Raw genomic sequence first — 17,933 nt, 5'->3', positions numbered from 1 at the left:
TAACAAGCTGTCTTCAATTGTTCCAGGGTTGTTGACATGCATTGTTGTTAATGTGGTTTACCTTAATTTCAGCCGAGTCTCTCTTCTGGCACAGGAAAAAGTCATTTGATGTTATGTAGGTTAAACCAAAACCGACCCACAAGGCTTCATGACATGCATTGGTTAATCTAAATTAAGCAAATACTAATGTGTGTTAGTATTACAGGATATGAGTGGGTGGGTGTGTATTTTCTGCTCTGTAAGATTGGGTGGAGTAAGTGTGTATTTGTGCTGAAGGCCACGTATACTGCTGCATTTTCTACCTCCGTGCCCAAGGCAGCATGTATGAGGATCCTCTCAGACACCGCGTTTATCTCGCTCTCTGCTTCACGCATGCTATTGTGTGTTGCTTTCATGTATGTCATGATAATCACTTTGGCTATGCACGCACAGTCTGGTCACGTCGGATACCCCGCCACGTCCTGATTTACAGACGACCATAACATGACAATAAAAAGGCTTCAGTCATTTGTATTTGGCACAGGCATTGGTGTGTGTCTGTGATTGTGTGTCTTTTATGTATGTGTTATGGAAATGAGACAAAGGGGTCACATTATTCAGCAGTAGTTGACATGCAGCCTCCCCAGGTCCATATCAATATCCCCCCACGACGCAGCAGGAAAAATAAGGTGATTTGTTACCTGGAATACTAATCGCAGTCAGCAGGGAGGAGGCGAACCTTTGTGATAAATACAGCGAGCCGTCAAGGTGCTGCTCTTCATCTCGGGGTTACAGGGTCCTCCAGAAGACCACAGCGGTGCTGCGTTTCACAGGCTGAATTTAAATCCTGTGTTTGTTTTTGAAAACTAAGCTTTTCCCAGGTTTCCTTATCGTCTATTACCGTTTTAATGACTGAGGTCCCTGCTGTAAAAATCCTCTGATTGATGGCTGGAAAACAATCTGCAAAGAGTCATCTGAAATCAGCTTTTCTTGCAGCACATTAAGCAAATATATTCGCTTTCAACAGGGGACGACACTTGGAATATTAAACTTGGTGAAATAACAGGAAAACAAAACAGTAATACTAATTCTTGTTAATTATGATACCAGGAGATGAAGTTACAGGTAGTTTGAGTTTGTGGAAACTTTTCAGAAGCACGGATAGCAGCACCAGTTTAAAGGCTGTAATGTAGGGTGACCATACGTCCCAATTTACCTGAGACAGTCCAGTTTTTAGGCTTTGTGTCCCACGTCCTGACAAAAATCAATAGAACGCCAGTATCATTGAACAACACCTGTCCAGATTTTAGCCAATGGAAATAGAGAAAAACCAAAACACTGCAACATGCACCATGCTTGTGTCAAAATCTCATTAAGCAAGAAGTGGAAAAAAAAATGGTTAAGGTGGCAAAAATTGGTTTAAGTGGCAAAATGGGCATAGGTAGTGGTAAGGGGAATCAAAAAGTGGCTGAAATGGCTTTAAATTGGCAAAAATGGGTGGAAAATTTGGTGAAATGAGATGAAAAATTGATATAAACTGACAAAAAGCATTAACTAAGACAGAAAAATGGGAAGAAATTGTGTTAACTGGCAAAAATGAGCATATCAAATGTGGTTGAAATGTGGTTGAAATGGGTGTAAAATGTGGTAGAAAGTGGCTAATAGAGGCAGTAATGCAAAAACAGGTAATGTAATGTAGTTTAGAAGTGGCAAAAACAGGCAGAAAAAAGTGTTGTAAAGGATTTGAAATGTGAAAAAATGGGTTTGAAGTGGCAAAAACTGGTTAAAATTTAGCCAAATTTGTCTAAAGTGGCAACAGTATAATTTAAAAAATATTCTTAGTTTTTTTTAGGGCATCTTGCGAGCCTCTCTCAACGTCTCGCGACCCCCTTGGGGGTCCCAACCCAACGTTGAGAACCACTGCTTCATGTCACCCAATGTTGTCTTGCCAGTCTCCTTTGATCAGCCTTCTGTTTCATCCAAAACTGCTTAAAAACCTCATCTCAGCAGAAGAGAACCTTACAGCAACGCGGTGAGATTCTTCTCTCCACTGCTCAGGGAATAAAACTCCAACCACAGAATTGTGTAATTTCTACATCACCTGCACCACGTTCTCAGTATTAATCTGATATATGTCAGTCATTGTCTTTGCAAAGACAGCTGCTGTTCAAACAGTAGAACAAAACTAACATTCTACACGTCAAAGCTCACTCCTGATTTGTCGGTACATGTGTCAGTCAATCTCAGAGTAGCGACTGGACCTGAAGCATAACGTCAGTTAGACTAGCTGTCATGCCATGATGGATGTCAGTTTTAAGCTCCAGGAGAGGAAAAACTTTCTTGAAGAATACACTGCATTTTGTGCACACTTCCAGTGTGTATTTTCAGTACATTACAACATAAGACGTCACATTAACTAACACACACAAATGATGGGTACAAGCTGGAAAAGCACTGTTACGACCCACCACTGAAGTGAGGCGTAGCCGGGTTAAACTTCAACGGGATGCTCAGGAAGGCATCTTAGCAAAGAACTCAGTTATATAGCTATACAGTAGGGAAAGATTATACCTTCACCGAAGCTGAGTTTTTAAAAGTGAAGTCCCCTCCTTAAGAGTTTACATGAGAAATAGTCATCAAAGACTATTATCAGACATGATGCAGGGTGTGATGTCATATGGCCCATGCTTTTAAATGGATAAATACAGGCTGTAAATTGGGATGCATGTAGGCTAAACACCTAAATTCAGATAATAAATTAGCTGGTGCAAGATTTATGAGTTGGTTGAACTATTTACCTACAATTTTTATGTAAACACAGGGCTAAAATTGATGTTAAACCCTAATGTAAAACTGTAATGAAGCCTCCCGCCACTAGTAGCTGCTGTAACTTCAGTTATTGACTGCTGCCTTCCTGCCAGAGCTTTCCCCAAGCTCTTCTCTGGAGGTAAACATGAGATGTTAGCGGTTAGCATGTTGTAGGAACAGCACTGTATGGCAGCATTTGAGCTAGCGGAGCTAGCTGCTGACTTTAGCTACACTCTACTGACATCATATACCCACTGACACAATGACCCTGCAATGAATGTCATTGTTTTCTGGGCATTCTCTTTACATCAGACTAGTTTGTCGAATGCAGTTTAAATGCATGTTTATCCAGGCAGGGAAGTCGCCACCTGGAACATCAATGGTGAGCTCTGTTTTAAAGGAGATATATTATGCAAAAATCACTTTTTCAGGCTTTTCTAACACAAATATGTGTCCCTGGCCTGTCCACAATCCCCTCAAATACCAGAAAAATCCATTCCCTCTCCCCCTCTCTTTCTCCACCTTTCAGAAAATGTGTGCTTAAACAAGCTGTTCTCAGATTAGCTCCTGGTGACCTCACCAGGAGCATGAGCACCCGCCCCCAGGTTTGGTTGGCCCTCCCCCACTTGGGGGAAAGTTCTGCCCTCCTCTACTGATCCTCTCAACCACCAGCTGAGACGCTGGATAGCTCAGTGGGAAGGGCTGAAATAGAGGGGGTTTTAAACGTACAAAAATCCTATACTGGAGTGTTTTTTCAGCAACAAACTTCACAGGCATGTTTTGGGGACCTCCGAGACCAATTTAAGCTTGTCTTAAAAAGGTATAATGTGTCTCCTTTAACGTGAGTTCACTGGGAAGCTTCACTCACTCAATTCTTTGGTTATACACTGCCTGGCTAAAAAAAAAAGTCACCTCCTGGATTTAACTAAGCAAATAGGTACGAGCCTCCTATTGGATAATTACTGCATGGGCTATTATCTTTCAGCTGGCAACAAGTTATTGAACCCCAGCTGATGCAATGAGTAACTTCTCATTTCTGAAACAATGGATTTTTTTCTTCCCTAATGGGACGGGCATATTCCAAGATGACAATGCCAGGATTCATCGGGCTCAAATTGTGAAAGAGTGGTTCAGGGAGCATGAGACATCATTTTCATTAACCCCAATCTTTAGGATGTGCTAGAGAAGGCTTTGCGCAGTGGTCAGACTCTCCCATCATCAATATTAAAATGAATGCAACACTGGATGGAAATAAATCTTGTGACATTGCAGAAGCTTATCGAAATAATGCCACAGCGAATGCGTGCTGTAATCAAAGCTAAAGGCGGTCCAACAAAATATTAGAGTGTGGGACCTTTTTTGGTGGCGACTTTTTTTTTGGCCAGGCAGGTTATGTGAGTGTTAGCTGACACTTCCTATAGAAATTAGAAGCACCCCAACACCTCTGCACAGACATAAAGAAAGATTGAGGATTTAGTTTGATGCTGAAGACGTGCCTCTTTCTGCCTTGTGCATCTGTCTCTCAGGTCTGTCCTCCATCATGGCCTCTATCCTCACTCGCTGTGTTTTTCATAGTTGGTTGGCTGTTTCTTTAGTGTCTGCTGAAGATGAACGTGCTATCGTGTCTGTTACAGACGGATAGAGAGCAGAGGAGAGAGACAGCGATGTCTCCTGGTCAATAAAAGGTGCCCTTAACATCTCAACATGCAGACTTCAGACAGCCTCACAGACCTGCATAAAAACCGACTCCTCTAAAAGTCCTAACACTCAAACCTATGGCCAATTTTAGAGTCATCAGACTTAACCTAAGAAGCATGTCTGGTGGTGGGAGGAAGCCGGAGTACCCAGCGGGAGCACACGCATGCAAGGGGAGAACATGCAAACTTCACACAGAAAGACCCTGACCGGGAAGCGAACTTTCTTGCTGTGAGGCAACAGCGCTAACCCCTGAGCAGCTGTGCAGCCCTGCAGACTGGTTTGTTATTACTATAAACAGTATGTCAAATTTTGGTTTGTTGATTAATAGACCTTTCTTTTAGGCAGGTCAGAAATAAAAATATTTTGCTAAATTAAGCAGTTTTGGTCGTGCAGGTGGTCATTTTTGTTGCTGTGGTATCGACACAGGTGTCAATATTTATTTTTTGCTAGCATCATATCAAAATTCAAATGTGGGTATAGTGACAGCACTACTGTGGCGTCACTGAAGCCTCCCTCATGTTGTGTCTTCTCTGTAAAGTTTCTTTCTTTCAACCCCAGACGTTAAAATTCACCTCTCTGATGTTTTATCAGCACTCTGATGTTGTTGTCATCTGCTCCAGAATCAGAGAGTGACAAGTGTTTGCTTTTTAGAGTGACACATACCCTTTTCCTCACCTTAGTTTGACCCTTGTCAGCACCCATCATTTGTCAGCTATGTTTGCGCCCATCTGTGACATGATGTATGTACCTACTGTGAGTTTATTTCTTCATAAATTCGTCAGTTTTGTGGGACTAATTTGTGCAAATGTTAAATTTTCAAAGGGACTTTTTTGAACTGGAGAAATCAAAGTCACCCTTGGTTGTCATTTTTTTGAGGGTTATGAGTTCAGAAATATGTGATCATGAGAACGAGAACATTTCCTCAAAAGGTCCATTTCTCCAAACTTCAGCTCGCTCCAAATGAAGCGACACGTGATTCATTCTGTTGATACTTGTTTTTGATTGAGTGATGAGAGGAAGCAGCAGGGCGGCCTTCATCCGCGCTGCTCCCCTGCCTGTGTCAGCCTATAAAAAAATAAACTCAAACCCAAAAGCAAATCATCATCAGCCGCCTCCGTTCCGTCGCATTAAAAGAAGTTGTTGTTGTTCAAAATGAATAAATCGCTTTTGATGGTGCCTCATGACCGCGCTTTTGCACGCGCACATCACACCACGCTCGGAGACTTCTGGCTTTGATTGATGCTGTCAGCGAGTTTGGAGAAAGAGAGTCGGAGGAAGATAAGGAGAGGAAGAGGGAGGCAGATAAAGGAGAGAGAAAGAGCTCGAGAAGCATCCATCAAGCGGTGCAATCTGATTGTTTTCTTGCCGTTGTGTCATTTCTTTTCTTCTTCTCTGCCTCAGTTCCTCATCTTTTCTCTCTCTAATGCTCACGCTAAAATCTCCTTTGCATGGCGCCGTCCAGGTGTCACAAGGATATTGAATCGCTGGAGGTGGAGGTGATGGATGATACATATCTCACCGCCCCCCCTCTGCTTTTTGTTTACACACTCACACAAAGCCTGCATGCTCCTTGTGTTGTTAATTGACACTCGTCTGTTGTTTTATTTCCATCCCTTGTTCCGCTGTGGTTATTGCTTTTCATTAAGTGGTCATTTCCTTCGTCTAATGAGAGCGTCACGCCACCATGCGCCAATTTATCAAACCACGTAGCTGCGACGTCTCGGCCAACACACACATATATCCTCCCGCTCTATCTGCCATCATGTCCCTGTCTCAATTAGGATTGTTTGTCGTCCCTCTGCCCTCCATCCCCTCCTCATCCGGCCGCTCCTGTCTCATTGTGTCAGCCATGTCATTGTGTTTGACAGCTTCTCATTCTCCTGTCAGATCTCATTTGACTCCTAATTTCATGTATGCACACCTCGCCTTGCCCTGTAACTACTCTGTACCTTCATCTGCACAATCCTTGGTCCAAACTAAAGGAGGATTATGCCCCTGAAGTGGCGTCTGCTGGTTTGTTCTGCACTGTAAGAGGTTTGAGAGTGAATCTAGCTCTGTTTGCTGGTGTCTCACATGCATGTGCATACTTGGCAGAATGACGCAGGTCTCGCCCCCACTGTCTGCAAGATAAATCACATAAAAGCATGGCTGTGACTGTGGCACAGTGGAGGCACCATATTACCTGGCTGCTTGTTTCCAGCTTGTTCATGTTCCACAAATCTCTTTGTTTAGTCTGCTGTACTTGAAGGAGAGCTTGCTTACATATTTTGTACATCTTATTTCTAGTATGCTTACTTATTTGGATAGGTGTTGTTGTTAGGGGTGAAACGATTCATCCAAAGTTGATGACAAAACTAAATGCAGATAGATTTAATTGTCCATGATTAGTTTATGTCATTGTTCATTCTTTTCTTGCTCAAAGTGATTCATGACATTGTTCCCTGTAGCGGAGGTTGATCAGGAGTGAGCCATCTCACATCTTCCCTAATCTTTCTTGAAAGTTGTATGTAATCCAGTCACCGTGATGCAACATAGCATAACATTAAAGCTGCGGGCGATGCAACGCTGTCTGGTTCGAAAATGAGTAAACTCTAAGAGAATAGGTGGCCTTTTATCCAGTTTCAATCATTTATTGCTACTAGCTTTAATGCTAATTGCCATATTGTTTTCTTGTCAACCAATGGTAGGCTGTGCCATCATCAAGTCATACTGGGCAAGCTTAAACACGCAGATAATTATGGAGAAGGCCTGAATGGAGAGACAAAGATATAGAAAGCCAGTGATGTGTCATTGTTGTTTTAATATTTAGCAGCAAAACTCAAAAGATTAGCAGGAAAAACAACTTAAAGTGTTTAAGGGTTCACTGTAGAGCTAAAATAATTTTCTCACAGTATAGTTGGTCCAGTTATTGGATTGGTGCTTGGTATGAGCCGTTACCCAACAGTCAGGTCAGTATCAGTAAGGAAAAAAAGGTACTGGAACATCTCTCGTTATTTAAAGCCAAGAAAAAAAGATTTCTTGATTATAGTTATTTTAGATTTTAGTACCTCATTAAAAGGCTTTAAGTAACTGTGCGAAACATTTTCCGATTAGTCAGAAGAATTGAAAATGTGAGATCTTTGAGTTGTCACAAAGTTAGTCAAAGTTAAGAGTGAATCCTGACATGCTGTGTTTGTGTCTTCTCCAGCTGGTGGCGGTGTTTGATGAAGTCCAGCATGAGAGGGCTGACAGTCCTAGAGAGACCATGTCCAACGGCTACTCCAGTGCCACTGCCAGCCCTGAACCTCTCGCCTACTACCCCCACCTGCAGTACCAGGAGCCAGCCAGAGGGGAAATCGAGGTCAACGAGGCCAGCCTCAAAGCCAGTATGTAGCTTTAACTAGCTTCTTCTTCTTCAGATTGTATCAAAGAAACCTAGGTAGCTACCTAGACATCTTAGTGTTTCTGATGCCACTGCTATCAGCTAGTAAGACCAAACCCCGCCCATAGCTACCGTCTCGTTCTGCTTAAAGGATGCTGAACAGTGTTGGGTTTGGCACAGAAGTTTGGGGTTGGAGCTTTTCAAGATGGATTTTCCTGATGACAGAGATGCAGTCTGATCCATCTGCTCTGTAGGGTTTTTTTGAAAATGGTAGAAACACAGAACACTCATGTTCTGGAAAACCACACACACATTAGGGAAATGTTTATTCAGCTATTATCTTTAAATTCCTTTCTTAAAAACCTTGCTGGTGTTGTGATGATTCTTTTCTACTTCATATGAAATATTCAAACAGTTTTCATGTTGCAGTTTTGAATGTAAGACAAGTTTCTGCAAAACTCCAATAACTCTCTATAAAGCCTAATCAACACTTAAACCATTTTTCCACATGTGAGAAAGTGTATTGTGGTGAAACAGCTGGAGATGTGAACCTGAGCAACTGTGTGAGTGTATGTGTGAGGAGAGAAATAAGACGTGAATTTATGGAACAGCTGTAAGCAGAACTCAACGTGATGACGTGTGAAAACAGCCCTCAAAGTCTCACCCAATGTTCTTTACTGAGTTTATTTTTGTCTTCATGTTTGTCACAAAGTTTTATGTGATCTTAACGACTAATGCAGTTTAAAGATTTGGAAATAAGCGTTACGTAGTACTACCATTACTTAGTACATTACTTAGTACTTAGCATTAGTTAGTGTAAAAGGCTGTATGTCTAGTGAACATCATCTAGACATCTCATCCAGTGTAACCATAGGGCCTTGGTTTTGTAATCCCAGAATTCTGCCCTTCAGCTGTTTCTATAGATCAGTGATACTCAACGCGTGGCTCTAGAACCACATGTGGCTCTTTTATGTCTACATTTCAAATATTATTCCCCCGGAAAACCATAAAAAAAGGGAAACTTTGATCTCAGAAATATCCATTACAGTTTGTTTCACACACTTATACAGCAAGCTTTAATTGTCAAACTTAATTTATTAAGTTTACTATTATTTATTTTTGTCTGTGTATTTTCATTGCCCTTAGTTGCAATTTCTTGCCCGTCTTTACCCTTTTTGGCCACTTTTTGCCCATTAAAGGTGCCTCTTGCCATTTCATTAGTGACTTTTCACTCATTTTCCCCCACCTTGTTGCTGCTTTTTCCAATTTTAGTCACTTTTCACTCATTTCCCCCATCTTTTTGTCGCTTTTTGCCAATTTTAGTTACTCCTAACTCATTTTCCCCCACCTTTTTGCTGCTTTTTACCAGTTTTAGTTATTTTTCACCCGTTTTCCCCAACCTTTTTGCTGTTTTTTGCTCATTTTAGTTACTTTTCACTCAGTTTCCCCCATCTTATTGCTACTTTTTTGCCAATTTTAGTTACTCCTCACTCATTTTCTCCCACCTTTTTGCTGCTTTTTGCCAATTTTAGTTATTTTTTCACTCATTTTCTCCCACCTTTTTGCTGCTTTTTTTTTGCCAATTTTAGTAATTTTTCACTCATTTTCCACCACCTTTTTGCTGCTTTTGCCAATTTTAGTTATTTTTCACTCATTTTCCCCCACCTTTTTGCTGCTTTTTGCCAATTTTAGTAATTTTTCACTCATTTTCCACCACCTTTTCACTGCTTTTTGCCAATTTTAGTTATTTTTCACTCATTTTCCCCCACCTTTTCACTGCTTTTTGCCAATTTTAGTAATTTTTCACTTATTTTCCACCACCTTTTTGCTGCTTTTGCCAATTTTAGTTACTTTTCACTTGTTTTGTTTCCACGTTTTTGCCACTTTTTACTATTATTGCCACCTATAAGCCTTATTTGGTCACGTCTCACCCATTTCTGCCAGTCTTTCTCCAGACTTTTTGTCACTTCACACCCAGTCTCTGCCATTTTCTGCCTATTTTGCCCCTGTTCACCCATTTTTGGCCATGTTTTTTTTCAGCTTTTTCACCTTTTTTGCCAGGTTAAACTTATTTTTATTGCCACTTTCAGACACTTTTCACCTTTTAGATTGTGGCTCTTGCAAAGGTATTTTCCTTCAATGCGGCTCTTTGGTTGAGCGGGGTTGAGTAACACTGCTATCGAGCCTGACTTTGTCACTCCTCCCCTCTTTGCTAAGGGAAGTCTATTAAGCTGTTTGATTTAACTTCATGATGAACAGGAGATTAATAAGAGCTGCTCTGCTTCTTCATTTAGTCTTTGTCATGTCTTCGTTCTTCCTATACTGACAGAAGCTTCCCTCTGTGCTTCATTAGGGTGATGGATATACTCCCATCCTGCTGCTGAAATACTAAATATCTTGATTAAATAAAGCTTAACTGATTATTTTGTCATTTTATAGGTTGTTTAAAATGAATCAGGACACTTAGAACCAAGCTAATCATCCTTCAGAGCCTCCTTTTTTTAGAGACTGAAGACAGAAGTTAGAAATAATTAAAGTTGACCCTAATTAAAGAAGGCAGCTTCCTCGATTTAAGCTCAAAGTTCACAATATTACCAACTTGATGTTAAAGAGTGACATGTCAGTGGATGATGAGATTTTTGTGTTTGTATGAAATAATAATTGACCCTAAAACCTGATATGACGGCTCACAAACAGCTGGAAAAGCAGCGTTTCTTTTTTCCTCTGTCTACCATTACTTTTGTTCCTCAGTCTATTTTTACACCTCTCTGATTCTTCTACTCTCCCCGGTATCTAGCTGTTGCTCTTATCTTTTTTTATCCGTGAATTCAACAGCAGAAAGACGAATCATTTCAATGTCGAGCAGTCTTTGGAGTGGAGTCAGACTGTAATGGCTGAATAGATGTAATAAGTGTTCCTTCGTCCATTAAATGGCCCTGTTTTAAGGAGTTTTGCAGTCATAAATAATGGTTTTTATCTTAGTCTTCTTAACTCTTGCAGGAAAAATCTTCTTAGGCTGTTGTAGAGATTCGGTAACGTGATCAAGGTCGCGTCCGTGGAGCAGATTGCGAGTGTAATTTGAGTCAAACAGTGTGTGCAGAGACATTATTCAGATACAGCCCTGTGAATTCCCCTCAAGGTATTTTCTGGATGCTGCCCTCAAGCTAACTCTTCTGATAAAAACTGTAAGGATGGTTTTGTTAGTTATCCTGGGCGTATTTCATAATAGTCCAGGTATACCTCATATCAGTGGATCTCAACGTGGGGGTCGGGACCAAGGTTGTAATAGTTTTGGATTTTTCAATAGTTTTTATTTTTAATGTCATTTTCACTTTCTTTTTTCAGTTTCAGTTTAGTTTTCATTAGTTTTGACTGCTGGTTTGTCAGTTTAGTTTAGTTTTTATTTTGCAAAAATGCTTCATTTTAGTTTATTTTTGTATTAGTTTTAGTTCTTTTATGGATAGATGTCGGGGCGGAGGGAATGTCATACATTTTTTAAAATATATTTTAACAGGCTACTCTTCATTCATCATTTATTTATTTAAAGATGATGTGTGAATACAACTCCAGGCATAAAATTGCCGCTGTATGAAGTCTTAACTAAACAGATCAGGCCATTTTACTCCCCAGACCTTGGTGCCAGTCAGTCTGGTTGTGTCAAAGACTAAAACTAAGGATATTTAGTCTCTATTTTTATTTTATTTTAGTTTAGTTTTGTAAGCGCACTATACAGTTTTAGTTAGTTTTTGTTTTTTTTTTTGGTAAATCTTAGTTTTGATTTAGTTTCAGTTAACTAAAATGATTTTTGAATTTCAGTTGTAGTTATTTAGTTAGTTTTAGTTAACTGTAATAACCTTGGTCGGGACCCCAAGACACTGAGAGGAGGTCTCCAGATGCCTTAAAAAACAAATATTTTTTTTGAATTACACATTTGCCACTTTACACCAATTTGACCAAATTTTAACATTTTTTTTATCACTTTTTCCCACAAATATTGTATTTGTGGGAAAAATATTTTAACAGTTTTACCACTTAAACCCCAGTTTTGTCCATTTTTCTGTTGTTGCCACTGTTGACCCATTATTGCCTCTATTACCCCCCTTTACAGCTTTTTCCCATTTTAACCGCATTTGTGTTTGTATTTGGCCCTCTTTTGCCATTTTAACCCATTTCTGCCAGTTTATTGCATCAGGTTACCAATTTTTCACCAGTTTAAGCCTATTTTTCATTTTATTTCACCCAAATTTTCCACCATTTTTGCCACTTTAAACCCATTTCAGCCACTTTCAAAATCCCATTTCACTACCTTCTCCACCAGTTTTTGCCATTTTAACCTATTTTAGCTTTTTTAACCCATTTTAATTCTGTTTTAAAAAAAAGGCTGTATACTAAAGAATGAAAGAATACAAATTTTTTTAATGTTTATTTGATGAGATAATATAAATATGTAAAAAACTTGGTCATTTGGTGAAATTTATGATGAAACCAAAGTAATAATGAAAAAAGCTGTAAAAAGTAAGTCTGCACACAGAACTGTCTGGTCCCCTGAACATCCAGAGACCGGATCCTCCCCAGTCCTGATTTATTGATGAAATCAATGCATGCATGTCAGATGCTACTTTTTAAAGACTTTCTTCCCATTTTTGCCGCTAAAATTGTGCCACTTATCACAATTTTTGCACAATTTGGACCCATTTTTTGCCACTTTACACCAATTTTGGCAAATTTTAACTCATCATCATTTTTACCCACCGATTTTTGCCAATTTTAACACATTTTTTGTCACTGAAACCCTGTTTTTGTCAATTTTAGACACTTTCCACCACTTTATAATGCCCATTTTAACCGCATTTAAACAACATTTCACTATCTATTATGCCTGTTCCTTCCACTTTAACCCATTTTTGCCACCTTTGGTTAATTTTTTTTGCCATTTTTGACCGATTTCTGCTACTTTTAAAATCCCATTTCACCACCTTTTCCGCCACTTAACCCATTTTAGCAATTTTAAACCATTTTAATGTTGTTTTTTTTATCCCCCCTTATAAGCAGCCTTGTCTACACTTGACTATTCCTGATATTCAACCACCGTCAGGTACAGCGGGGTCCCTGGTCTCTGGCACCTTTACTTTTGGGAGTCGCTGGTTAAAAATGTTGAGAACCCCTGCCTTATTTTACCATCACAAAAAATTCCTGATGAGTGATATGTCGTGTTTTTTAAAGTGTGTGTTGTGGTTAGCCAAATTGTTCCAACATTATTAACAGGAGTTTTATCATCACTTTTAAAGCATCACACAGACAGAGGTGCTGCTGCTGGAAACAGACACACATTTTAAAGGAATTTATCCTAAATATTCCCTCATCACACAGCACCTTTGTTATGACGGCTTAAGCATTGTATAGCAAAAGCAGTCTGCTGGTTCTTCTATGTTTCTACATGTAACAAACTCACTGATACTCATCTGATGGGCTCTGAGATAATGACAGCAAAGTCTAACCTACATGGGCAGATGTGGAAATTAGAATGGATACTGACTTACAGTATTTCAGTGGTCAAATAAAGTTATTATTAGTGGGTCATGGTTGATGGAGATCACATGAAGAGTCCATTACAAGGAGAGAATCAGGGGAAATATTTGCTCAGAGTTACAGTCTGCTCCAGCTGTAGAGACTGTAAATAATCTAGAGCATGCTCTCTGCATGTATAGCCTTTCTCATCTGTTACAGTTGTTTTAATGTATTGATTCTTGCTTTATAGCACAGAACATGCAAAATAAGAATGATTTAATGCTGTAGCTAGGTTATGTTTAATCTCTTGGCCACCCCTTTCGTTTTCCTCCCTCCATCTGTTGGCTGGAGTAAAACACACAGATCCCCCTCTCCTTCATACTCACACCTGCCCTCTGCCACCCCTTTCCCTCTGCCCAGCCTGCCCTATGCCCTGCTGTCTGGCCCCCCTCTCCTCTCCACCTCGTCATCTCTCTGCTACTCAACTATTCAGCTTCAACCACCTGCCGTCCAGCCCTCTAGACCCCGACCCCATCACCCTGGAATCCTCCATCCCCACGCTCTCTCCGTCTCTGCATGACTTCCAGCCTTAACTAGATTAGCACTGTAGCCTGTTAGCATGCCCAGGGTCCAACTGAGCGTGAATTCCAATCTCCCCCTCCCACCCGTCTTGTCTTTAACCCAGTGGGACCCCCCTCCCCTTGCATCCCTCACTCCAGCCTTGTTGAACCCTGACTAACTTAGTTATGATGTGACCCTGTGACGCCCCTCATATAGAGCCAAACAGATGCAATAAGGCTGCTTTTGTCGTCCTAACACGCACGCACACATTCAGAAAAAGACAAAAGAAGCGAGTTAAGCAGACCAGCACACCCAGAACTGGGTGCCCCTCTACCGCTGGGACGCTTTTAGAGAAGTGTGTGGGTTTTCTCCCCCTTTTTCTGTAACCAGATCAGCTGTTACATCACTTCTAGTAAGCAGACCGTTGGTAATAACATCATTTCATGGGAGTGTGACGAAGGGAGGGAGACAGCCGGACATGGTAGATTTCCAAGTTTTTTTTTCTTCTTCTGAGCAGAGATTTAAATATGTGAGCACGTATAAATATTCTCTAAGTCTGCTCTTTTATGTTTAACTGATTAGCATTCACGCATGCTGAAGATTTTACCCTCATAACAGGATTAACCCCCTTTTTCAAACTGAGTCAAAGCAGAAGACACACACTTTAGAGAGACTCTTCTTGGTTCAGATTCTTTAGTGTTCATCAAAAATAAATGTACATATTTTTGCTTTTAGGTCATTTTTATGAATATGTTTTGGCTTCTACTTGAAGCGTGGACATTTTCTGACTTGGCTTGCCACAGGATGGGGCGTAATGTTGTTAGTGATCTGATACAGTTGTCATTCCTCATCTTGTAAGAATTTTGAAATTAACTGGATGCTTTGCAATCCAGTCAGCGTCATTTAGGAGAACGAGGTGGTAGCAATGGGTGGGGTTTAGTTGGACTCAACACTATTTGCCTAGGGTGTCAAACTCAAGGCCCGGGGGCCAAATTCAGCCTGTGGCACAGTTATAACCGGCCCGCAAGATCATATCATACTTTTATGTTTAACTGGCCCACCAGTATGAGGTCTGCAGATTTCCTCCAGTATAAAAGTGAAAATGTATCCATGATGAGTTAAAATATCCTTGTTAAGTCAGAAAAATCTGAAAACATAAAGGGTAAAAAAAAATGTAGATAAAAAGTCAGGAATGTGGGAAAGAAATTAATTTGTGTTTTTATTTCATATATTCAATTTTACACCTTACAATTATGACATAAACTCATAATTTTGACTTTTTGTTTCATATTTTGACCTTTCAGATTCACAGTTATAAATATTAATTCATATTAATTATGAACTTTAAAATACATAATTTCAAATTTTATTTCATTTTTCAGCCATCTAAACTGGTGAGTTGAAATTTTATCTCATTTTTATCTCTTGAACTCAGTGTTTCATAATTTTACCTATTAAATTCATGATTATGGCATTTTTTTTAAATTCACAATTTAAATTTGTTTTGACCTTTGAAGTCCTTTTTAATTCCCTACTTGACCTTTTAGACTCATAATTGAAAAATGTATTTCATATTTCGTCCTTTGAATTTATGATTTTGACTTTTATAACAAATTTTGACCTTTTAAACTTGTGATTTCAAATTGTATTTTATATTTTGACCTTTTAAACTCCTAACCTTGATTTTTAATCCCTTATTTTGAACTTTTACAATCATAATTTAAAATTTTATCTCATATTTTTACCTTTAACTCATGGTTTCAAATTGTACTTCATATTTTGACCTTCATCATTTTGACTTTAAATCTCAGATTTTGAGCCTTTACACCTTTAAAAATCATTTTGACTGTTATTAATCTCAGCATCATTTATCATCAGTGCTAAGTTTTGTTCCCATAATTCATTAGTGGTGAAAATGAGGTTTACAGTTTATGGTTTAATGTTGATCTTGTTGGTCTTTCAGGTAAGGACTAAACTCAGAATCCGGCCCCTGCTGTGACTCAGTTTGACACTGCTGCTGTTTGCTATGCAGTGATGACCTCAGATGTAGGTTTAGCATAGCGCCAGTTTTAACTAGAACTGGACCACGTGTCTAAACAGTCAAAGCTTTTCATGATGTAAAAGATGTTTTTGCTCTTCTGCTGACCTGCTTTGGCATGAGTATGTGAGAGCTATGGGGGGAAGGGTTAGTTGAAGTGTGAGTGGTTGTGTACAACGGCTGCTAGTGGAGTGATTAGCTCGGACGTAGCCACAGCGGCAGTTCATTATTTTTATTTATGTATTATTTATTTCATTCAATAAAACAAAAAACAATTCATATTCAACATAAAAATCTTCCACTTTGAATGAAAAGGAGCAGAATGGAGAATAGTCTTATACTATCTGCCCCATTTTCACAAAACACTGATCAACAAATCATTACCTGCATAGTTAGAAATCAAAATAAAACACAAGCTGCAGGCCAAAACAGCGGCTTATATCCTGGTACCACCTAATAAGTAAGAATACCAATCAGAAAATCAAGATTAGTTTTGTCAGAACTGGACAACATGCCTTTATTAAAACAAGGACAGAGGGCAACACTGAAAGCTTTTCATGATGGAAAAGATGTTTTCACTCCTCTCCTGGTCTGCTTCAGCATGGGTTTGTGATTGTTATGAGTGGGGCTTGTCGATGTATCCAACGGCTGCTGCTGCGGTAACTGTTAGCTCAGATGTTGCTATAGAAAAGGGGCAGTTTAATCAGAAGTGGACCACATCGTTTTAAATCAAGAGCATCAAAAGTTTGTCTTGGCATAGAAGGGGTTTTTGCACGTCTCCTGACCGGCCTTGGCATTATTTTTATTCTCTGATCAGCTCCACCATTAACAATCTATGGTAGCAGTAGCCTGTCAGCTCTGAAGTAGCATGCATGAAACGTAATTTTGTCTTGCTGCTCTGATTGGCCCGTCATGAATGTTACTTACACAACGTTCCTCCAATTACCTTCCAAGAATGTTTGCCCTCTATTCGGGCTTTCCCAGAATAATGTGAAATTAAAGGCTGTCTGGCGTGTCAGGTTAGTTAGGCGTGCCTTCATAACTCAAAATAGTGAGGACAGCTGCAGATTAGATGATTGTGGAGATTGCTTAAAACAGCATGGCCGTCCTATTCAGCCTCTTACTTGAATGTATTAATTCCTAATAATCTGGTCATGGTGAACATGTAATCACTGCGAGTGCTGGTGGACAGAACAAGAAGTGACTCAGTAATCAGCCAGGCGTCAAAGTGTTTGTGTGTCAGGTTGGCTGCTTGTTTGAACAGGGTGATTGGACTTCACACTGCCCCAGTGGGATGATTAGACCTGCATTGATCTGCTGCTGCACAGACACCACACACACACACTTTCTAGGAAGAGAGTCCTTATCGCATCATCCCATGAGCAGCCTGAGCTATCGATTGGGAGAGAAACAAGACCACCCTGGCCCGTGGCAGGATAACACACACAAATATAATCCAAACAGAAGCCCAGTCACCGCTCATGACAAATATACACACTCGCAGCGCACATAAACACACTGATTGTTATGTGAAGAATGACAAACACACACAAGCAGTCAGACAGAAACATGATGCATCCCTGTTTTCATCCTGCCCTGCCGGTGAACTCGGACTACAGCATGCACAGCCAAAAACAGGAGCAAATTCTTAAAATAAACCTGAATTGCATAAGCAGCCTAGTTAGAGCTGCAGATGAAGAGTCGGAGGCAGATAAACAGAGCTGGCAAAGTTCACAAAGCCTCTTCAGGTCTCTCCAATTACACAAATCTCAACGGGAAGATAAGGGAGGAACATAACTTGGGTGTGTTTCAGCGTGTTTCTATTTTGTTTTCGTGGCCTTGAAGTGGTCGCCAAGATGAGCGTGCTGGAATAGGGCTATTTGAAGATGCTGGGTACCTTGTGGTTGTGGCTTTGCAGTTCTGTTTCTAAATCAGAAACTCTAAAATACCTCTGATGTTTTTGTGCTTCCACCTCTTTGG

General features: G+C 40.0%; 1 protein-coding gene across 2 annotated transcripts in view; it reads left to right on the top strand.

Moving 5' to 3' along the window:
* The window catches only part of pard3ba (par-3 family cell polarity regulator beta a), a 364,154-nt gene that overhangs the window by 52,266 nt on the left and 293,955 nt on the right, over nt 1-17,933 (top strand). For both annotated transcript variants that reach the window (XM_041781937.1, XM_041781936.1), the window contains one exon: nt 7,673-7,850. In XM_041781937.1, the coding sequence (XP_041637871.1) occupies nt 7,673-7,850 (178 nt within the window). The remainder of the gene's footprint in view (nt 1-7,672; nt 7,851-17,933) is intronic.

The sequence above is a fragment of the Cheilinus undulatus genome, linkage group 24 (assembly GCF_018320785.1).
Source record: "Cheilinus undulatus linkage group 24, ASM1832078v1, whole genome shotgun sequence".
Taxonomy (NCBI): Eukaryota; Metazoa; Chordata; class Actinopteri; order Labriformes; family Labridae; genus Cheilinus; species Cheilinus undulatus.
This window is presented reverse-complemented; position numbering and strand designations above follow the sequence as displayed.